The sequence below is a fragment of the Typopeltis vanoorti genome, chromosome 10, assembly GCF_054136105.1.
Source record: "Typopeltis vanoorti isolate ZY-2024b chromosome 10, IOZ_Tvanoo_1.0, whole genome shotgun sequence".
NCBI classification, from domain to species: Eukaryota; Metazoa; Arthropoda; class Arachnida; order Uropygi; family Thelyphonidae; genus Typopeltis; species Typopeltis vanoorti.
In genome coordinates this window covers 13,860,864-13,884,938 of record NC_143558.1, presented here as the reverse complement: position 1 = coordinate 13,884,938, position 24,075 = coordinate 13,860,864, and the positions used below count along the sequence as shown (strand labels likewise).

The following is a 24,075-nucleotide window of genomic DNA, read 5'->3' as shown; positions in this document are numbered from 1 at the left end:
TTGGCTATTTAAATGCACTAGGAATGTATCCAATGTGTCTGGACCATGTGACCAAATAGCAAACACATTATCAACATAGTGTAGCCAAAGCACTGGTTTGAGAGTGGCTGTATTGATAGCTAGCTTTTCCAAATGTTCCATGTAAAAATTGGCTAAGGGGGAAAGGGGAGAAAGAGGGGAGCTCATTGCTGTCCCATCTAATTGTTTGTATATTTTCCTTTTCCATGTAAAATAAGTTGCATGTGCTGTGAATTTAAATATTATTATTATTATTCAGGCCTCCAAGGAGTCAAAAGACTCATCGAGGGAGGTCCTTCCTAAGACATAAAGTCTGTCAAGACTCATCGAGGGGATGTCCCCCCCTGAGAAAGACAAAGTCTATCATACCACTCTTTAAACTCACTGACCGTTCTCGCTCCCACCACTCCATCAGGCAATGCATTCCACGGCTCAACCACCCTCCACACAAAGAAACCACTCCTTACCCTCTTGCTCACAGTTTCCTTTCGTAACTTCCAGGGATGGCCTCTTGTCATCACTCCTTCCTGTTGTTCAACCAAGCGAAAGAACTCCCCAGTGTCAACCCTGTAACCACCTCTCAACAGTTTAAAAGTCTCAATCATATCACCTCTCCTTCTTCTATCCACCAAACTCTGCAGTCCACATTCTCTCAGCCGATCCTCATAACTATCCTTGTACAGTCCTGAAGCCATCTTTGTCATCCGTCTTTGTATCCTTTCCACAGTTAATTTATCCCCTTCAAATCCTGGGGACCAAATCTGAGAACAATAGTCCAAGTGTGGTCTGATCAGAGACTTATACAACGGAACAATAACCCTCTTATCTCTGCAGGTCAGTGTCCTTCTCATAATAGCAGCAATCCTCTGTGTTACCTTCACCACCTTTGCAATATGTCCCCTAAACTTCAGGTTTCTATCAATCACCAACCCCAGATCTCTTGTCTCCCCTACTTCGTCCAGTATAACTCCTCCCATAGAGTATGCAGTATCCCATCGATGTTTCCCAAACCTCAAGACCTTACATTTTGCTTTATTAAACTGACATCCCCATTCATTTGCCCATCTATATAGCTTATTTAAATCCTCTTGCAGGGCTATCACATCTGCACTATTACTAATAATCCTTCCCAGCTTAGCATCATCCTCAAACAACTGGATATCCCCCTGCAATCCACTGGCTATGTCATTGATATAAAGGTTAAACAATATAGGTCCTAGTACTGAGCCCTGTGGGACCCCACTTGTAACCCTCTGCCTCCTGGAAACTGCTCCACCATACACAACTCTCTGATACCTATCAGACAGCCAATCCTGAATCCAGTTGACCAATCTGACATCCAGAGCCATGTGCTGCAACTTAAATATCAGCTCATCATGTGGCACCCTGTCAAATGCATTCACCAAGTCTAAGAAAATTGCAGTATATGCCTTTCCCTCATCTAATGTTCTTGTAACTTTATTATAAAAGGCTAGCATATTGCTAAAACAAGAGCGTCCTTTCACAAATCCATGTTGATTCTCATAGATAACATTACTCTCATCTGCCCAATGCTGTATACGGTCCCTCACTACTTTCTCCAAGAAAGTAGTGAGGGACCGTATACAGTTATGGTCATCTTAACAACTACTGATGACACACAGACTGGCCTATAATTAGACACTTCCAGTCTGTTACCACCCTTATGCAATGGCACTATCTTACCTTCCTTCCATTCCCTGGGCACCTTTGCCAAAGCCAGACTTTCATTGAAAAGCCACGTTAAAGGCACTCTCAATTCCCTAGCACATTCTCTCAAAACTCGTGGTGAAATACCATCCAGTCCCACAGCTTTACTGACATCCAGAGTACTCAGTATCTGAAACGGACTCTCCTCCTGTACCTCCAGACCTCGAACCAGTCCTATCCCTCTAGCATTAAAACTGACTCCTCTAGGATGAAATACTCCAATAAAGTGTTCATTGAACAATTCCACTATGTCCTCTGCATCAGTCACTCTATTCCCATTTTTATCCCACAATATCATTCTTCCACAGTCATTTCTCCTCCTACTGGCCGCATAGCTAAAAAATTCCCTAGGATTTTCTTTGGATCTTAGGGCCAATCTCCTCTCATATTCCAGTTTCGCTTTCCTTACCACACTAGTCACTCTTCTGGCCTGTGTCTTATATTTCTCATGCATCTCTTCACCTGTCTCCTTATATCTCTTCCATAGCCTCTTTTTCACATGCAATTCCTGTTTAATATTGTTTGTCATCCACTTTACTCCAAATTGCGTCCTCTTCTTCACTCGTGGTATACAACTTACCATTGCTGATAACAAATATTCTTTCACAATTTCCCACGCACTAGTGATATCCCTGCCTTCCAATTCCTCCCTCCATGAAACTTCCCGAAGTTGACGTCTAAGACTATTATAATCACCTGCCTTATAATTCCACATAAGTTCCCGTCTCTTTGATACTTCTGCATGTCTATTCATTTTCCAAGTCAACACCATATGGTCACTCTCTCCAACTGGTGGGAGAGACGTCAACTCAGTTATTATCAACTCTTCTGATAGCTATAACCAAATCCAAAACTTTTGAACCTCTTGTTCCCTCTGTTACATGTTGCCTAAGACATTTGTCCCTCAAGAATTCTAGAAATTCCATTCCTCTATTGCTACATGCATCATCCTCTCTCCAATTTATACTACTGAAGTTAAAATCTCTCATAACAATCATTCTTCTTGCACTTGCCAAACTTAGCTGTCTAAACAGCTCCTGGTCCCCATCCTCTGTGCTCCTGGGTCTGTAGCAACACCCCACTAAATATCCTGTCTCGCCTACCTCTACCTCACACCATATGCTCTCAAAATCATTTGTCTCACTTCCTTCCAAATTCTCCACTCTTAGAGGACATAGGTCATCACTTATCATAAGCAGTACCCCACCACCACGCTTTCCCCTCCTATCCTGACGAAAAATGCTATACCCAGCGACTTCTATACCTGTTGTTATATCACCTTCTGTCAACCACGTCTCAGTGATCGCAATAATTTTTGGCCAGGCTGATGCTATCTGCGCCACCAATTCCTCTCCCTTATTCCGGATACTCCTGGCATTAGTATAAAGCATATAAATGCCATTGTTTCTATACCCAGCATTATCCCTTCTAGACTCCACTGGGCACAGTGTTACCTGACATTGTCTCCCTTCTCCCAAGTATCCATTCCCACAAAAGGCCACCCCTGCTATCATCCTCCCTGGGACACACTGACTCGTTCAGAACAGCAATCTCTCCAGATGCCTATGTCCTTCCTCATTCAAACGTAAGCGGTCTCTCGCATACAATTCCTCTCTTTCCTCAAACGCACTCCAAGCATCCACATATACCAGTCCTCTCTTGTCACACATTCTCGCTATTATGCCATTCAATATCACCGCTCTTCTGCTCAGCCCATCATTATCATACTTAGGCAACACGCACACTATTTTTCCTCTCTCTGTCTTCTTCCGTACAGTCTCAAGCAAAAATCTCATATCTCTCGCTGCCCGACTTACATTGCCACTCAAGTCATTCGTTCCTACCATCACAATCATCTCATTCACCCTTTCACCTCTCTTAATTGCCATAGCCACCCTTTCTATTGTTCCTCCTGGCAAATACTCCTCACGCATCCTATCTTGAACACCACGGATCATTGAGTCTCCATACATTATACCTCTTACCATTCCCTCGCTCCTATTGTTTCAATTCTCTCCTCTTCTTTCATTCCCATACCTCTCTCTTCTACTGTTTCCATTCTCTTCTCTTCTAGCACTCCCATACATCTCTCTCATTCCTTCTATCCTACTGTTTCCATTTTCTCCACTTCTAGCACTTCCATATCCCTCTCTCATTCTGTCTCTCCTACTACTGTTTCCATCCTCTCGTCTTCTAGAATTCCCATACCTCTCTCTCATTCCATCTCTCCTACCGTTTCTATTCTCTCCTCTTCTAGCACTTCCATATCTCTCTCTCATTCCGTCTCTTCTACTACTGTTTCCATCCTCTCGTCTGCTAGCATTCCCATACCTCTCTCTCATTCCCTCTCTTCTACTGTTTCCATTCTCTCCTCTTCTAGCACCCCCATACCTCTCACTCATACTCCCTAAATTCTCTCTCTCTCCTACTCTGATTCGCCTTGCATTTATCTCTTCCATTCTCCTAATCTTATCTTTCATACTTCTGCTCTCATTCACAAGACATTCCACCTCCTCTTTCAACTCATCTATCTCCCTCTGCAGGTCAGTCACTATTAATCTAAATTCACTCTCCCAAACAAAACCATCTCCTAAACTTTCACAGTCACTCACACCTTCCACACTATCAACTATTATTTTCTCATTCTCTCCTATCACACTACTTGTCTTCCTACATTCATTCCCCGTTCCTGGAGCAACAAAGTCAGATATCGATATATCTAATGTACTTATTTTCTCCAAATGCCTGCATTTTGCACTCATACGCTCTCCACTCTCTTTAACAAGCCACATATGTAATTCCCGAGACGCATACATGCCGCAAGTACTGCATGCCACAAAGTCCCTTATGATATTGCTAATAATTGAGTTCTTAAATGGCGGAGGACTTGGCGTTACGCCACTTGCGACTGCTGAATCCACTATCAAATAGTTCAAATATATCAGGGGGAAAGTACAAATGTACCGTTAATTGAAACCCTTGTTTCAATTAACGGTACATTTGTGAGTAGTGATGTGATATCAAAACTCACCATTATGTCTGAACATTTTAAGGTATGGTTTTCTAAAATACTTTTTAGGTGGATAGAATTTTTAACACAGGAGGGAGAATTGATTGTGAGAGTGGCTAGTAGTTTAGTTAAATGTTTAGCAAGTTTGTATGTGGGAATTTTTATACTATCCACAATAGGGCGTAGGGGTGTATGTTATTTGTGAATTTTAGGTACTCCATATGTTCTGGGTGTTTTAACACTTTCATTGCCAAGCTGAAAATTGGAATTTCGTGTGGTGGCCAATTTTTTTTATATTTTTTTCATTTAGTTAGCGACGTCCACGCGATAACGCGTGAACGGCCGTTTGGTGAGAACTCGCATCACATGATATCGTTCATTGCCAAGCTGAAAATTGGAATTTTGTGTGGTAGCCAACTTTTTTTAATTTTTTATTTAGTTAACGACTTCCACGCGATAACGCGTGATCGGCAGTTTGGTGGGAGCTCGCATCGCGCGATATCGCGTGTTTGGCAATGAACATGTTAACATGGAAGGGCTTGAGTTTGTTAACTGTTTTTTTAGACCAGGAAGCGACTTTTTTTTTCAGTAATTTACACACTTTATTTTTTTGTGAGTCAGTGGGATTACGATCTATAATTTGGTATGTTAACTGATCTTGTAGAAGTGTGTGCATTTTGCTTTCATATGCTGTTGAATTCACCATCACAATTGCATTCCCTTTGTCTGCTTTAGTTATAACAATGTAGTTATTACTATATATCTCTTTTAAAGCAATGATTTCCTTATGCGGGATATTGTTTTTGGGAGGCTTGGAATGGATTAGGATGTTGGCCACATCTAAACGAATGTTATTGGCTGAAGCTGGAGAAAGGTCATATATTCCCCATTCAATGGAAGCCATTATTTTGGATTTTGGAACTTGCCTGGGAGTAATGGCAAAATTGTGTCCTCGACTTAATGCAGTAGTAGCTTCATTGGTTAAAGCTACTGATGGTAAATTCGCTGTGATGTGATCTTGTTGTTGTGGTCATTTTGTAGCATTATTTGCTACATCCATCTATGTCCAACCAACTATGCACTATGTACAACAACACAGTGCTACAAAATCGGCTGCAATTACAACAAGATCACATCATTGTGAATTTATCATCATCATCATATATCAAGGAAGGTCATATATTCCCCATTCAAAGGAAGCCATTATTTTGGAACTTGCCTGGGAATAATGGCAAAGTTGTGTCATCGACTTAATGCACTAGTAGCTTCATTGGTTAAGGCTACCAATGATAAATTCACAATGATGCAAGGGAATGAGAAGCAGGCTTTTTTGCATGTAGAGTTGCAAATGTTTGGGCGTTGTGTCTACAGAGAATTTGAGTGCATTTAATGCACAGTACGATGAGCTGTCTGTACAACAAAGGGACCTACACGATGAGTCTTTGACTCCATGAAAGTCTTGCGATGATAATAATAAGAATAATAATGATTGTTTTCTAAACTTAATTCATACAATTTTGTGTAATCTCTTACCATCATTGCGCATTGTTTTGTATAGCTTTAGTAGATGGCTAAAAATACAGCACACCTGTTTTCAGGAGTACATAAAGAAAGCAAGACTGAGGAAGGCACATGAATGCATCAAATGGACTGTTGTGGAAGACTGTTGTTATTTGGTGTGCAAAAAACATAGGTGCATTAAGTAAAATTTTTATAACTCAATATATTTTTCATAGTCCTTTCAGAATAATTTGCATAAGTCTGAAATTAGTTAAAGCCAGGGCCTGACTGTATTTGGCTGTAAAAAGAATGGATATTTTGTTCCTTTATGTATTTATTTATTTAAATAGGCTAAGAATATTTAGCATTGATTTCAAGATTTGTTATTTATAGCTTTGAAGATTTTCAGGGCATTTAATTCTTGGAAACCAGAATGGAAATATATTATTATTCTTTTTTTTTTTACATTTCAGAACATGAAGAGAAGCAAAATAAATTAAAGGCTCTAAGAAACAGACAAGACCTCTTCCAAGAAGAGGTAAGTAACGATTTGACTAATTATTTGACTAATTGAGTTAAACTAATTGGATTATACAGATAATTTATTTCTGGATTCAAGTCATCATCATCAATGAGTGTAAAAACAAAAAAAAAAAAGAATTATATTCATCATATAAGAAAATTATCTAGAGAATAAACTGAGTGGGATTTAAATATATGAGTAACAGCATAAAGCAAGAACTGCAAAAAAAAAAAAGAAAAAGAAAACATTGTGGATTGTATATAAAGAAAAAGGTGATCTGCATGCTCAATGAGCAATATGAAGCACAGGGAAAAATTATGACTAGCACAGTAAGGTGGGCTAAATCAGATAATGAGAGAAATTACATTTCTTACCATCATGAGTGATGATGGTAGGAAAATGACAAAAGCAGAAGCAGTAGTTGAATTACTAGTGATTACTTAGTTGAAAGGGTATATAATGAGGTGGAGATATTGCATTTACCAATGTGACAGAGACTGATGCAAGAATAGAGTTAGATTACATGCAGGTGCTCATCATATTGAGATATACCAGTAGGGATACTGATATTTCTCAATGAGTATTGTCAACATGCCATCCTATCCCACAGCATTGGACTTGGATGGCATGTTGGCCTGTGTGTTATGAGAATGCTCAAGAGAACTTACAACACCTCTGACTAAGTTGTTTAAGTATTGGCTCTTGTATGGTTAAGAAGTAGTGGAAAGAGGATGAGATGGTTTCATTACATGAAGGAAACTTGGAGGCAAAAGCAGCAAATTACAGACTGATTAATATCTCAGGAGTGGTAGTTAAGATATTGAAAAAGTTTGTTAAAGGTAGAATTCAGAAATGGGTGAATACGAATATGATACTGTATGATGGACAGCATGGTGATATGAAAGGTAGGCCCTGCCTTTAATTTACTCACATTTTATAATAGTGATGTATCTACACCTGATACCGTTGAACTTTACAAAGACATTTGACAAAATTATTATTATTATTCAGGCCTCCATGGAGTCAAAAGACTCATCGTGGGAGGTCCTTCCTAAGAACATAAAAGTCTGTCAAGATTCATCAAGGGGAGCCACCCCTTAAGAAACACAGTCTACCATACCACTCCTTAAACTCATTGACCATTCTCACTCTCACCACTCCATCAGGCAAAGCATTCTGCGGTTCAACCACCCTCCACGCAAAGAAACCACTCCTCACCCTCTTGCTCACAGTTTCCTTTCGTAACTTCCAGGGATGGCCTCTTGTCATCATTCCTTCTCGCTGTTCAACCAAGCAAAAGAACTCCCCAGTATCAACCCTGTAACCACCTCTCAACAGTTTAAAAGTCTCAATCATATCACCTCTCTTCCTTCTATCCACCAAACTCTGCAGTCCACATTCCCTCAGCCGATCCTCGTAACTATCCTTGTACAGTCCTGAAACCATCTTTGTCATCCATCTTTGTATCCTTTCCACAGTTAATTTATCCCCTTCAAATCCTGGACACCAAATCTGAGAACAATAGTCTAAGCGTGGTCTGATCAGAGACTTATACAACGGAATGATAACTCTTCAATCTCTGCAGGTCAGTGTCCTTCTCATAATTACAGCAATCCTCTGTGTTACCTTCACCACCTTTGCAATATGTCCCCTAAATTTCAGGTTTCTATCAATCGTCAACTCCAGATCTCTTGTCTCCCCCACTTCCTCCAGTATAACTACTCCCATAGAGTATGCAGTGTCCCATCGATGTTTCCCAAACCTCAAGACCTTATATTTTGCTGCATTAAACTGAAACCCCCATTCATTTGCCCATCTAGCTAGCTTATTCAAATCCTCTTGCAGGGCTACCACATCTGCACTATTACTAATAATCCTTCCCAGCTTCGCATCATCCTCAAACAACTGAATATCCCCTTGCAATCGACTGGCAATGTCATTGATATAATGGTTAAACAATATAGGTCCTAGTACTGAGCCCTGTGCAACCCCACTTGTAACCCTCTGCCTCCGTGAAACTGCTCCACCATACACAACTCTGTGATACTTATCAGACAGCCAATCCTGAATCCAGTTGTCCAATCTGACATCCAGAGCCATGTGCTGCAACTTAAATATCAGCTTATCATGTGGCACCCTGTCAAATGCCTTCGCTAAGTCTAAGAAAATGACAGTATATGCCTTTCCCTCATCTAATGTTCTTGTAACTTTATTATAAAAGGCTACCATATTGCTAAAACAAGAGCACCCTTTCACAAGGGCGCATGTTGACTCTCAAAGATAACATTACCCTTATATGCCCAATGCTGTATACAGTACCTCGCTACTTTCTCCAAGTTCTTAACAACTACTGATTGCACACAGACTGGCCTATAATTAGACACTTCCAGTCTGTTACCACCCTTATGCAATGGCACTATCTTACCTTCCTTCCATTCCATGGGCACCTTTCCCGCAGCTGGACTTTCATTGAAAAGCCAGGTCAAAAGCACTGTCAGTTCCCTAGCACATTCTCTCAAAACTCGTGATGAAATACCATCCAGTCCCAAAGCTTTACTGACATCCAGAGTACTCAGTATCTGAAACACACTCTCCTCCTGTACCTCTAAACCTCGAACCAGCCCTATCCCTCTAGCATTAAAACTGACTCCACTATGATGAAATACTCCAATAAAGTGTTCATTGAACAATTCCGCTATGTCCTCTGCATCAGTCACTCTATTCCCATTTTTATTCCACAATATCATTCTTCCACAGTCATTTCTCCTCCTACTGGCCACATAGCTAAAACATTCCCTAGGATTTTTTTTGGATCTTAGGGCCAATCTCCTCTCATATTCCAGTTTCGCTTTCCTTACTAAACTAGTCACTCTTCTGGCCTGTGTCTTATATTCTTCATGCATCTTCTCTTCACCTGTCTCCTTATATCTCTTCCATAGCCTCTTTTTCACATGCAATTCCTGTTTAATATTGTTTGTCATCCACTTTACTCCAAATTGTGTCTTCTTCTTCACTCGTGGTATACAACTTACCATTGCTGCTATCAAATATGCTTTCACAATTTCCCATGCACTAATAATATCCTGGCCTTCCAATTCCTCCCTCCATGAAACTTCCTGAAGTTGACATCTAAGACTATTATAATCACCTGCTTTATAATTCCACATAAGTTCCCGTCTCTTTGATACTCCTGCATGTCTATTCATTTTCCAAGTCAAAACCATATGGTCACTCTCTCCAATTGTTGGGAGAGATGTCATCTCAGTTATTATGAGCTCTTCTGATGCTCTAACCAAATCCAAAACTCTCGAACCTCTTGTTCCCTGTGTTACATGTTGCCTAAGACATTTGTCCCTCAAAAATCTAGAAATTCCATTCCCTTATTGCTACATGCATCTTCCTCTCTCCGATTTATACTGCTGTAGTTAAAATCTCCCATAACAATCATTCTTCTTGCACTTGCCAAACTTAACTGTCTAAACATCTCCTGGTCCCCATCCTCTGTGCTCCTGGGTCTGTAGCAACACCCCACTAAATATCCTGTCTTGCCTACCTCTACCTCACACCATATGCTCTCAAAATCATTTGTCACACTTCTTCCTTCCAAAGGCTCCACTCTTAGAGGACATAGGCCATCACTTATCATAAGCAGTACCCCATCACCACACTTTCCCCTCCTATCCTGACGAAAAATGCTGTACCCAGTGACTTCTATACCTGTTGTTATATCCCCTTCTGTCAACCACATCTCAGTAATCCCAATAACGTTTGGCCAGGCTGATGCTATCTATGCCACTAATTTCTCTCACTTATTCCGGATACTCCTGGCATTAGTATAAAACATATAAATGCCATTGTTTCTATACCCAGCATTATCCCTTCTAGACTCCACTGGGCGCAGTGTCACCTGATGTCGGTTCCCTTCTACCAAGTATCCATTCCCACAAGAGGCCACCCCTGATATCATCCTCCCTGGGTTACACTGACTCGTTCAGAACAGCAATCTCTCCAGATGCCTATGTTCTTCCTCATTCAAACATAAGCCGTCTCTCGCATACACTTCTTCTCTTTCCTCAAACGCACTCCAAACATCCACATATACCAGTCCTCTCTTGTCACACATTCTCGATATTATGCCATTCAATATCACCGCTCTTCTGCTCAGCTCATCATTATCATATCTAGGCAACGCGCACACTATTTTTCCTCTCTCTGTCTTCTTTCGTACAGCTTCAAGCAAAAATCTCATATCTCTCGCTGCCCAACTTACATTACCACTCAAGTCATTTGTTCCTACTATCACAATCATCTCATCCACCCTTTCATCTCTCTTAATTGCCATAGCCACCCTTTTTATTGTTCCTCCTGGCAAATACTCCTCACGCATCCTATCTTGAACACCACGGATCATTGAGTTGCCATACATTATACCTCTTACCATTCCCTCTCTCCTATTGTTTGTTTTCTCTCCTCTTCTTTCATTCCCATAGATCACGCTCATTCCCTCTCCTCTACTACTATTCTCTCTTCTAGCATTCTCATACCTCTCTGTCTCCTACTGTTTCCATTGTCTCCTCCTCTAGTACTCCCATACATCTCTCTCATTCCTTATCTCCTACTGTTTCCATTTTCTCCACTTCTAGCACTTCCATATCCCTCTCTCATTCCTTCTCTCTTACTGTTTCCATCCTCTCGTCTTCTAGCATTCCCATACCTCTCTCTCATTCCATCTCTCCTACTGTTTCCATTCTCTCCTCTTCTAGCACTTCCATATCTCTCTCTCATTCCATCTCTCCTACTATTTCCATCCTCTCGTCTTCTAGCATTGCCATATCTCTCTCCAATAGCGCACTCAGGATTTAATCTTGGGGCGGTGCCCGAGTTGAGTAGACGATTTGAGAATACACACTACGCATCGCATACGACCTATGACTGAGCATCTGCAATGATCGCTGATTCGTAAGTAGTATAGAAATAGAAGACACAAGGCAACATAAATTTAAAAAATGAATTTTAATTAGGAAATGATTTTTGGAAAATTTTTCAGTGTTTTTTTCGCCTTTGGAGGGTCCAGGGCCCCCCCCTCTGGGTGCACCACTCCCTCTCTCTCTCATTCCCTCTCTTCTGCTGTTTCCATTCTCTCCTCTTCTAGCACACCCATACCTCTCACTCATTCCCTCTCTTCTACTGTTTCCTTTCTGTCCTCTTCTAGCACCCCCATACCTCTCACTCATTCCCTCTCTTCTACCGTTTCCTTTCTCTCCTCTTCTAATGCTCCCAAAATTCTCTCTCTCCCCTACTCTGATTTGCCTTGCATTTATCTCTTCCATTCTCCTAATCTTATCTTTCATACTTCTGCTCTCATTCACAAGACATGCCACCTCCTCTTTCAGCTCATCTATCTCCCTCTGCAGGTCTGTCACTCTTAATCTAAATTCACTCTCCCAAACAAAACCATCTCCTTAATTTTTCACAGGCACTCACGTCTTCCACACTATCAACTATTATTTTCTCATTCATATGTAAATTTTTTTCATTCTCTCCTATCACACTACTTGTCTTCCTACATCCATTTCCCGTTCCTGGAGCAATAAGGTCGGATATTTAATTTCGAATGCACTTATTTCCTCCCACTGCCTGCATTTTGAGCACATACGCTCTCTGCTCTCTTTCACAAGCCACATATCCAATTACCGAGATGCATACATGCCGCAAGTACTGTGTGCCACAAAGTCCCTTATGATATTGCTTATAATAGAGTTCTTAAATGGCAGATGACTTGGCGATATGCCACTTGCGACTGCAGCTGAATCCACCATCATTCCTTACTGCCGAGTAGCGTAATCGTTAATTATTCAATTAATAAATTCCATTAAATAAATAAGAAAAAAAGTACAAACAATTACAAGCAAAACAAAACATTTATGTACACTAAATAAAATGAAATATTACTAAATACAGTAAAGAAAACAGCTTCGTTTTGTCTTCCACCGTTATGCATTCGATTCCGACAGTAACCAAAATATATTATATTGCGACAGCAACTAACTTCCAAAAAACAACCACTGAAGTAGTACACTCATATTCAGAATATCACATGGAAAACTATTACAAAAGTTGGAGCAAATGGAAATGGATATGAAGCTGGCAGCATGACTAGAGATGGCTAACAGACTGACACTGACGATCAGTATGTATTGGGGCAAAATCCAGAAGAATGAGAGTGATTAGTGGAGTGCAGCTGTCACCCAACTATAGAGTTGCTACTGTTTAATTTATATATTTATGATATAGTGAATGATTTGAGAGAGAGTATTCAGTTATTTGTTAACATTGCAAAACTGGGGATTTCAATAGTTAATAAAAGTGATGAGATTGCAGGATGATTAACTAAATTGGCAGTGTGGATGCAGGATAATTGTTGTCAGTTAAATGTGGCAAAAGTGTAATGTTTTGCACTCTGGAATGAAGGAATTACATACTGTAAATTAAAATGATTGTAGTAGACTGCAGAAAATTAACTTCGTTAATTTTCTGCAGTCTACTACAGATTTTGGAGGTAATGGTACTAGTGATTTTGGAGGTAATGTAAACAGACAGTTGAAGATCAGAGAGCATATTGCAAAAGTTGGCAGTTATATACACACACACACAGAATAGCTTAATGGATTAATTGGATGTTGAAGTGCACATTGAGAAGTGTTGATGGGATTATATTATTCCTCTGCATTAGAGGGATAATATCATCCCTCTTATGTGAATCTAGAGACCAAGATGCCTGTACAGGGCTCCAGAAATACCACTTAAATCTACTGGTCACCTAAATATTTTACTTGCTCATAGTATGAATTATGGTAAAGGGGCGTGTGCGTGTGTGTGTGTGTATATATATATATATATATATATATAGTCGAACTTTGGTGTACGAGCATGGAAATAATGAGATCATGGCTGTAATGAGCAAAAAAAAGCCATAATAATTTTAATTTATGCACAATCCCATACAATTCCTCACTTCTATAACAAGCATACTACACAGATATGCTGTGCAAATTTTGGTAACTATGCAAACATTCCTAATTGGGTAGCTCTTGGAATACCCAGTTCTTGGAGTAGACAAAAATGAAAAGAGTGACTTAGAGTGACTAATCTTGTCTTTGGGACCACCCCCCCTCAATACCTCTCTCTCCAGTGTCTAGCCGCTGACACTCCTCCCATCAATTTACCTAAACACTGCTCCGACTGTAATATTAGTTAAAAATGAACCCCTCCATTGGAAACATGTCTACTAAAAGAAAGTGCCTCTTGTTTGTGAAAAAGTTGAAATTATTTGCAAGTTAGAACATGGTGTGAAAAACATTGAAGTGTGTAAAACGTTTTCTTTGTCCTGTTCAATGGAATTAGCATTGTGGAAGAATAAATATGTTTACATATTTATATTTATATTGGCACTGGAAACAACATAATTGAAACAAAAAAAATTTAGAAAGCACAAGCTTATAAACATTAATGAAGCATTGTGGGTGCTAGTGAGCCAAACACTGTGGACATGTCTAAGAAGAGCTCCTGATTGAGATAAGTTATTCTAGGAATAATTAAGAATATATGTGTAATTGTTTGAGTAAGAGCGGCTGTGAACATTGTGCGCTACCGGTATTATTAGTGTGGGGGATTTTTGTTGCCTAAACTTAATTAAGAAATCATTATTATTAGACCTAGTAACCTGCAGGGAAAAAAAGAAAATGGTGGCAGCATTGTAATTCCATGACTTTAATTTAGATTTCAGTCGTTTCGTTAAGTGTGAGGTCTGTTATATGCATTCTTTCGATTACATAAATGATTTGTGGATGTTTACAGCGGATTGAAGAAGTGTGTATGCAAAGTGTGACCTGAACGAGGAACTGATGAATGCAAATATGAAATTGATGACAGAAAGTGTTAGTAGCGAGAATGTCGCGTAGAAAATGAATGCACGTTTGAAATAGAAGGATGTTGAGAAAGAGAGTTGAAAAAATGTTAAAAAATCAGTAAAAAAGAAAAAGAGCGATTTGAAAACCATAATGGATGTTAAATGGGAAGAAAGTGAGGCAAGAGTGGCGGAATGAAACGAAATTGAGAGAATGAATGAAACTAGAAATGGCATGACGCAGAAATTGAAAGTGAAAAAAATCGAAAGAATGAATGATAGCGAGAAAAGAATGAATGATGATGAAAGTTGGACGCATGTTGGACTGAAAGTACGGAAACAAAGAAAGATGAATGAGAGTGAAAGTGAGAAGAATGATAACAAAAGTTGCATGCATGTTAGACCGAAAGTAAGAAACAAAGAAAGATGAATGAGAGTGAAAGTGAGAAGAATGATAGCGAAAGTTGGACATATGTTGGACCAAAAGTACGGAAACAAAGAAGAATGAATAAGAGTGAAAGTGAGAAGAGGGAGGTCGAGAGTTAGAAAGTTAGAAAGATTGAATGATAGACAGAATGTGTCACGAAATTCGGAAGTTGAATTGGATTGGATGAAGCAAGAAATGAAATTGCTGCGGAATGAAATTAAGAGAATTCAGGTCAAAACTATTAAAATAAATCATGATGTCATGAAAGAGTTAATGAAAGATGAGCGAGTGGCGTTGTATGGCGACTCCATTATTAAAGGTGTGCTAGAGGATAGAATGCACTAGGTATGTTTTCCAGATGGTAAAATGAGTAGAGTGATTGAGGTATTGGATATGAGGCGAGAGCGAGCAAAAGAGTTAATAGTATTAATTGGTACAAATGATTTGAGAGAGGACAAAGAGCATGTCAGAATGGATATCAGGAGGCTGCTTCGAAGGATAAAAGAGAATAGTGTGACAGGAAGGGTAGTCAGTGTGTTGCCTAGGTATGACTGTGGTGAAATGAGGCAGAGAGCAAGGATTATGAATGATATGCTGACTGAAATGTGTGAGGAGATGGGAGTACAGTTTGTTAATGTGTGGAGTTAATGAGTTTGAAGGACGAAGTGAATTGTATGGGATGCACTGCATTTGGGTGGTTATGGTGTGAGTCGCTTGAAGAGACTGCTGCTGGAAGGTAGAGAACTGAATAGAGAGAATGAATCAGATCGAGAGGGGAGTGATGTGGAAGAGCAGGAGAATAAGACAGGAGAGATTGAAGAGGTGGATATGAATGGGAAGTGAGTGGTATGAGTATAGAAAATGAGAGAATGGGTGTGCAAGAGGAGCAGGGAAACGGGGAGGCTCAGGGTGGATAAGGGTACACAGAGTGAGAAAGGTGGATGCTCCAAGAAAAGGTGAGAATATGTGTATGCAGGAAAGGAATGGGATGAACAGGGATCAAGAGGAAAGAGTTGAAATTGAAAAGGGTTCTAAAATGAAGAAGCAGAAAGGGAAATGGCCCCAGTCGAGCATGGAGAGATCACATCGAGTGAGTGGTATTAGTGGAACTAGCTGTAGATCCAGAAATGAGCTGTTGTGTTTGTATACAAATGCTAGAAGTATAAGAAACAAGGCAGATGAAATCGTTGCACTAATTGCGTCTGTTCACCCAAAGATTGTCGAAATAAGTGAGACATGGTTGGAAGAAGATGACACATCCTGACAGGAATAGAGATGGAAGGGTACGATGTGTTTCGTGAAGATAGATGGGGTAAAAAGGGAGGGTGGGACTGCTATTGATGATAGAGAAACAGTTATGTTCATACAAAGCAGAGATGCAAGACGGAAATAGTGCCAGTGGTTTTGAGGCAGTATGGTGTGAGATAAAGGTGAATGAAATCAAATACTTGGTGGGATGTTGTTATAGACCAGGTAATGTGGATGGTGGTGATAGTGAAATGTATAGTCAAATTAGCCAAGCAAATAAGAAAAGGGGGATCATTATGGGTGATTTTAATTATGGCAATATAGACTGGAATAATGAGATAGCAACTGGAAGTACAGAAAATGAATTTCTTGAGTTTTTGAGGGATAACTACCTCAGACAGTATGTAACAGAGGGCACACGAGGATTAAGGGTCTTGGATTTGATCATCTCATCAGAGGATGTAATTATAAATGAGGTGTCAAATCATCCACCACTTGGTGAGAGTGACCATGATGTGATTACCTGACTGGTTTCCAGCTTTGTAAGGACCTCTGTGAGAAAAGAGTATATCTGGAACTACAAGGGAGAGTGATTACGAAGAGCTTAGGAGATAGCTTGCGGGTGTAGCGTGGAATGAGGAGTTAGCTGGAAAAGAGATCAATGCAGCTTGGGGGATTTTCAAAAACTATCTAGTAGATGCAATGTCTAAATATATTCCAAGGGTGAGAAGGTTAAATAAGGTAGGTGTGAGATGGATGAATAAAGAGATTAAGCATGTGATGCAGAGAAAGAGGGCATTGTGGAGGCAGCATAAGAGAAGTGGAAATAACCAATTTCATGAGGTCTACAAAGACCAGGCAAGGAGGGTGAGAGTAGCTAAAGAGTGGTATGAATAGCAGTTAGCTAATGAAGCAAAAAAGAATCCTAGGGAGTTCTTTCGATATGTAGCCAGCAAAAGAAAGAATGATTATGAAAGGATTACATTGATTGGAGAAAATGGTATAAAGACAGCCGTTGCAGAATGTGGTAGAGATACTTAATGAGCAGTTCATAAAGATCTTTCAATCTTGTTAATGTGACTTCATGGAGAGATTGAGAGCAGTTGATGATGGGGAGGAGAGACTCACTGTAAGTGAGCAAGAGGTGTTTGGGGAGTTGAGTAAACTAGATGTAAATAAGGCTGCAGGACTTGGTAATATATCATCGCATATTCTGAAGGAATGTGCCAGGGAGTTGACACCTGCCTTCACATATTGTTTTAATACGAGTCTTGCACTTGGTCAAGTTCCTAAGGAGTGGAAGGAGGGCAAGATTGTGCCACTTCATAAAGGAGGTGATCGAACTCAAGCATCAAACTATAGGCCTATCTGTGTGTCAGGTGTTGTGGTTAAGTTGTTGGAGAAGCTTGTAAGAACTAGGATCCAGAGTTGAGTTGACAACAGTGGTTTTATGTTTGATGGACAGCATGGATTTGCTAAAGGGGGGGTCATGTTTTAGTAATGTAATTACTTATTACAATAAAGTGACTGCTTCCTTGGACAGATGAGAAGAATACACAGTAATATACTTGGATTTTGCAAAGCTTTTGATAGAGTACCTCATGGTAAATTGATAGTCAAACTAGAGCAGATGGGGTTGGATATTAGATTAGTGCATTGGATTGGAGACTGGCTATCTTAAAGGTATCAACAAGTTGTGTATGGGGATGCGATATCCAGGCAAAGGAAAGTCACTAGTGGAATGCCTCAGGGGTCTGTTTTAGGGCCATTACTGTTTAACTTGTATATTAATGATATTGGCGAAGATTTGGATGGCGATATTCAGTTGTTTGCAGATGATGCAAAGTTGGGACGAAAAAGTTGGCAAGAAGACTTGAATAAATTCAGTGATTGGGCACGGAAATGGGGATGTGAGTTCAATGTTGCAAAATGTAAGGTTTTAAAATTTGGAAAACAAAGATGGAATGCAGAATTTATGCTTGGTGAGAATATATTGTTGGAGGTAGAGGAAATAAGAGATCTGGAGGTGATGATAGTGGATAAGAAACTAAAATTTAGGGGACACATCGCCAAAATTGTGAAGACAACACACAAAGGCTTCTGGGAATGATGCGGAGGACACTGATGTGTAGACGTCGGGAGATTCTTGTTCCCTTGTATAAGGCTTTGATTAGGCCACACATGGACTATTGTGCTCAGATTTGGTCACCTGGTTTTTCAGAAGGATGAAGAGATGTTGGAAAGGATCCAAAGGCGACTGACTAATGTAGTTTCTGACCTCTGGAATGGAATGTCGAGTATGAGGAAAGATTGAGAAGATGTAATTTGCAGAGTCTGGTGGACAGGAGGAAGAGGGGAGATATGATAGAGACTACAAGTTGGTAAGGGGTTGTTATAGGATCAATGGCGGAGAAGTTCTACATAAAATAGTGGGAGATAGGGGAGAACCAGAGGTCATCCCTGGAAACTGTATGAAGAGGGTGTGAGTAGGGGAGTGAGAGGCAGGTTTTTTCATGCAGAGTTGTGAATGATTGGAATGCCTTGTCTGAGAGTGTGGTGTCTGCAAGGAGTTTGAGTGTGTTTAAGACACGGTATGATGAGATGTGTGTGTGTGTGATAAAAGGACCTCCCAGATGAATCTTTGACTCCATGAGGTCTTGGGGTAATAATAATAATTGTTCCAGTGGTTCACTACACAAAAAAGAATTAGATTCTCAATAAATTGTCTGATCTTGAAGGCTGAAGTAGAAAATTTGCTAAACAATTTGGATACAACGATTTTGTATGTAACAATGGTTGGCTGGATCAATTTAAAAACTGACATAATATTATGTCGATTTTTAAAAAGACTTATTGAAATATGTTTATTATTAATTAGTGTTGTTTTTACTTATGTAGAAATAAACTGCATTTAGTATTAAATGTGTATGGTTTTAAAATTAAGGAAAAATCAACTTTTACTTTTAGCCTGGTTGGCTGAGTGGTTAGCATATCTGCTCTCCAGCCAAAAGACTGCAGGTTCGAATTCCACCGTGGGCATGTATGCTTGTGATTATCTGTGAAAATACTAATGGGGTTGGTGTAGATGATGAAGGCAGTTGTGGTACATTGTAGTTGGTCGATTGAGTGGTGGAGATGGAGTGTTTTAGAGTAGGTACCCTCCCTCGATGAGTCTTTGAATACCCCTGAGGGTGTCACATAATAAAAAATTAGTGAATAAAAATTAATATTAAGTGTATTTCAATACAGCTTATATAAGCATATTCATATGAACGATATCTATATAATTATATTTTCTTTTTAATATTCTTATTTTTAATCTTTTTTTTTTATCATGTTATTGCTCATTTAAAAAAATAGAAAGTATATTTAACTCATTACTGATAGCAAGTAATGGTTTATAATGAGGAAATTTTGTCGGTCTCATGGTGCTTGTTGTAACCAAGTTCGAATGTAAATTTTTCAATTTCATCAACAAAGAAAACAATACTTTTAATAGAATTCAAAACAGCCAAAAAGAGGGTGATGGGAGAATTACAGTTGACAGCAAAACAAAAGAAAATCGATCTAGTTAAATTATTATTATTATATTATTATTTTTTGTTTAATACTATCTCTGACTTTTATAAGAATTGTGATGACTTGCATATTATCTAAAATAGAATGTTGTTTTCGAATACTTGTTTAGTTCATAATTAATCTGCATATACAGTATAGAGTTTAGTTTATAGAAGATAGTGACAGATAAATACTCATAAATATAATAATAATAAATAAATAAATACTGCCACCTGTTGTTATAGAGAGGCATTACTTCACATTTCAGAAACAGCCAGAAGCTATCTTTGAGAGTATCTCCGTGCAAACAAACTTTTGAAAGGTACAAACAGTCATATGAAGGAATTAGCTTATTAAATTAATTACATAAGATTCTATCTCCTGGTTAAAAATAAAGCTTATTATTATTATCATCCTCAGACCCCCATGGAGTCAAAGGCTCATCTTGGAAGTCACTTTGCCATACACAGAACCATCATACAGTGACTTAAACACATTCAAATTAGACATCACACTCTCAGGCAGTGTATTCCAATCATTCATAATTCTTCATGCAAAAAATAACTGATTCTCACTTCCTTGCTTACACCCTACTTATATAAGGGAGGTCTGGAATGTTCTGATAAACTTCTAGAACAAAAATGATATCAAAGCAACTGATATAACCACAAGAAAGAACATAGGAGGATATAAGAATATATGAACATAAGTTACCTTCATAACTCTGCTACTTGTATGTTCTTTCTTGTGGTTATATCAGTTGCTTTAATATCATTTTTGTTCTAGGAGGTTTATCAGAACTTTCCAGATCCACCTCATACAGCTTCCAGGAATGACCTCTTGTTTTCCCTCCCATTTCCCACCATGTTATGAAAAACCTCTTCAACATTAACCCTATAACAACCCCTTACCAACTTGTATTTCTCTCTCGTATCACTCCTCTTCCACCCATCCACTACACTCTGTAAATTGTATCTTCTCAACCTTTCTTCATATTCAACATTCCAGAGATCAGAAACTACCTTAGTGAATTGCCTCTGGACCCTCTCCAACATTTCTTCATCCTTCTGAAAACCAAGTGACCAAATCTGTGCACAGTATTCCATATGTGGCCTAATCAATGCCTTATAAAATGTATTCAGAATCTCCTTACTTCTACAAATCAGAACCTTCCACATCATTGTCAGAATTTCTTGTGTTGTCTTCACAATTTTGGCAATGTGTTTTCTAAATTTTAAATCCTTATCCACCATCACCCCAAGATCTCTTATTTCCTCCAACTCCAAGAGTACATCCCAACTGTGTGTAAATTCTACATTCCATCTTTGTTTTCCAAATTTTAAAACCTTGCATTTAGCAACATTGAACTAGCATTCCAACTCTCATGCTCATTTACTCAGCATATTCAAGTCTTCTTGAAAGACCACAACATCTGCTCTAATCTGGTTCATCCTAACTTTGCATCATCTGCAAACAACTGAATATTGCCATTCAAATCTTTCTCTGATATCATTATCATACAGATTAAACAGCAATGGCCCTAAAAGAGACCCCTAAGGCACACTACTAATGACTTTTCTTTTCCAGAATATTGCTTCTTCATACACAAATTACTGATACCTATCAGATAGCCAATCTCCAACCTAATGCACTAGCTTGATATCCAACCCCATCCATTCTAGTTTGACTATCAACTTATCATGTGATAATCTATCAAAAGCTTTTTTAAATTCTAAGTACAATCTAACAACGGTGATCCCAAAACTGACCCCTGTGGCACACTGCTAGTGACTTTCATGATACTGCACCCCCATATACAACTTTCTGATACCTATCTGACAGACAGTTACTGATCACTGATCCAACTCGGAAGTCTGTTATCCAATCACATTTCTTTCAGTTTGTTTAACAGCTTTCCAGGTGACACTGTATCAAAAATATTTACATAATCTAATAGCACCACTGTATATGCTTCTTCCCTGTCGAAGATATTTGTCACCTTTTTATTGTGTTAAGTAAAATATGATCTCACTTTAACAAACCCATGCTGATAACCACAAAGAATATTGCTGTTATCAACTCATTTCTGTATCCTACTTCTCACCAATCTCTCTGTACCTTTACCACTACTCCAGAATACACAAATTGGCCTATAATTTTTAGCTTTATCAACTTTATCCACCTCCATGCAGTGGAAAAATTTTACCTTTTTTCCACTTCCTTGGAACCTGTGCTATTGTAAGATTGTTATTATACAGGCAATACAATGCTACTCCCAATTGTCTGGAACATTCCCTTAAGATGTGTGGTCATATGTCATCTAATCGTATAGCCTTGTGTGGAAAAAATTTTGTGTACAGTTGGAGAAGGGGAATAGAACAAATGGACATACCTGTAAGCCGTATAAGGAGGGGGTGAGCAGTGGCATAAGCAGCAGGTTCTTTGCATGGAGAGTGGTTGGTGAGTGGAATGTGTTGTCTACACTGAATGAGTTTAAAGCACAGTTTGGTAGGTTTTTTGTGTAACAGCATTTGCCTCATGCGATGAGTTTTTAACTTCATGGAGATGCTAGTATTATTAATAATTAATAATTAGGTAATGAAAATTATTGGAAAGATCATAGGCATTTGATGTTTTATTTTATTACTGTCTATTCAACATTAACTACTTTATTATTATATATTATTTTGCCAGAAGGGGGAATATATTTGAAAAACTGGATATGTAATGTAATTCTTTGGACAAAAAGTAAATACAAATAAATTTTCTCTATCTTCTAAAAAAGTAAATATAAATAATTTTTATCTGCATTATATTTTATATGCTGTGTATATGAAATATATAGTTATTTCATTTGCAGAAAGCAAGAATAAACTCTTTTATATTTTTATAGGGTATTCTTAATCTGATTCTGGAGACCATCGATAAAATCAATGTGATTTCTAGTCAGGGGTATTTGACTTCTCTTGTAGGTGAAGATTCTGGACAAATGTGGGAAGCTATTTCTGGTTACCTATATCAGTTGTTAGGTAAGCCATTAAAATTTTGTATAAAAGACATTTGTAGAAAGTGTTTTTCACTTTTTACAATGTAAGTTATATTGCCAAGAAATTATATTCTTGTTTAATGGTTTTTTACAAAGGTGTAAGCAAACAAAATTGTGGAAATAACTTCATCTCTAAGCTACATGTATATAGAGATTCTTGACTATATGTCATTTGCCTCAGCATCCTGTAACGTAAAGCTCACTTCCTTTCAAATGTGTATATTACTGTATATGGGAATGATTATTGCCCAAAATGGTTTCAATCTTTATTGAAGATTCCATCATTTCGATGTCATCAAGGTTTCCAAAAAAATCATGAGTGACCTAAAAAAGGTTACTCTCTCATGTAGCTCAATAAATTTCTTACATATCTCATGGATCCTCCTCAAATCACTGTGGAAAACCTTTGCCCAGCACAGCCACAGATAAAGTCTGCCATTTGCCATTATGCCAAGCTGCAGCTCTACATAGCAAAGGACAAACGACTTGACCAACTAGGCTGGCAACTAGCTGAATCATGTGGTCCATTTGGTTTCACTTGAATCATTTTTATTGTCAAAATGATTTGAAATAATAGTAACAGCTTGACAATATCTGGAAAAAAATTGGTGTTTAGGATTTCTATTAAAATTTATATGATGATTTCAGTTTTGGTTTCAGGTGAACTAATTATAATGACAATAGGTAACAAGAATTATATGCCTTCACATAAGTCAAAATGAGTTCAACATTCATAAACCATACTACAACTTTTGCTGCATAGATCCAAAAGTACTATCATTTCAATCAATATATATATCAATCAATATATTAATCCTTTAGCCAAGAGCAAGAAAACATATGGCTAAAGCTAAGACTAAGCTACTAATGTTGTTGACATTGAATTAATGGAAGAATGGTAAAGAAACAAACACAAAAAAATGTGAACATGAGTGAGGATATTAGGAATGAATTGAGACATGTGTAGAGTGAGATAGGATATTTAGAGAAGTGATCTGTAGCTGGAAGTGTAAGAAGAAAGGTGCCAATGGCAGATGGATCAAAGATCAATGATTGTAGTGAAAAGGTGGAAAGTAGAGTAGTGCATGAGGACTCTGTAGCGAAAGATTTT

General features: G+C 38.6%; 1 protein-coding gene across 3 annotated transcripts in view; it reads left to right on the top strand.

Annotated features, from left to right (window-relative positions):
- The window catches only part of RyR (Ryanodine receptor), a 1,703,288-nt gene that overhangs the window by 274,523 nt on the left and 1,404,690 nt on the right, over window positions 1–24,075 (top strand). For all 3 annotated transcript variants that reach the window (XM_090399345.1, XM_090399347.1, XM_090399344.1), the window contains exons 15-16: window positions 6,730–6,794; window positions 22,812–22,947. In XM_090399345.1, coding sequence (XP_090255471.1) covers window positions 6,730–6,794; window positions 22,812–22,947 — 201 coding nt within the window. The remainder of the gene's footprint in view (window positions 1–6,729; window positions 6,795–22,811; window positions 22,948–24,075) is intronic.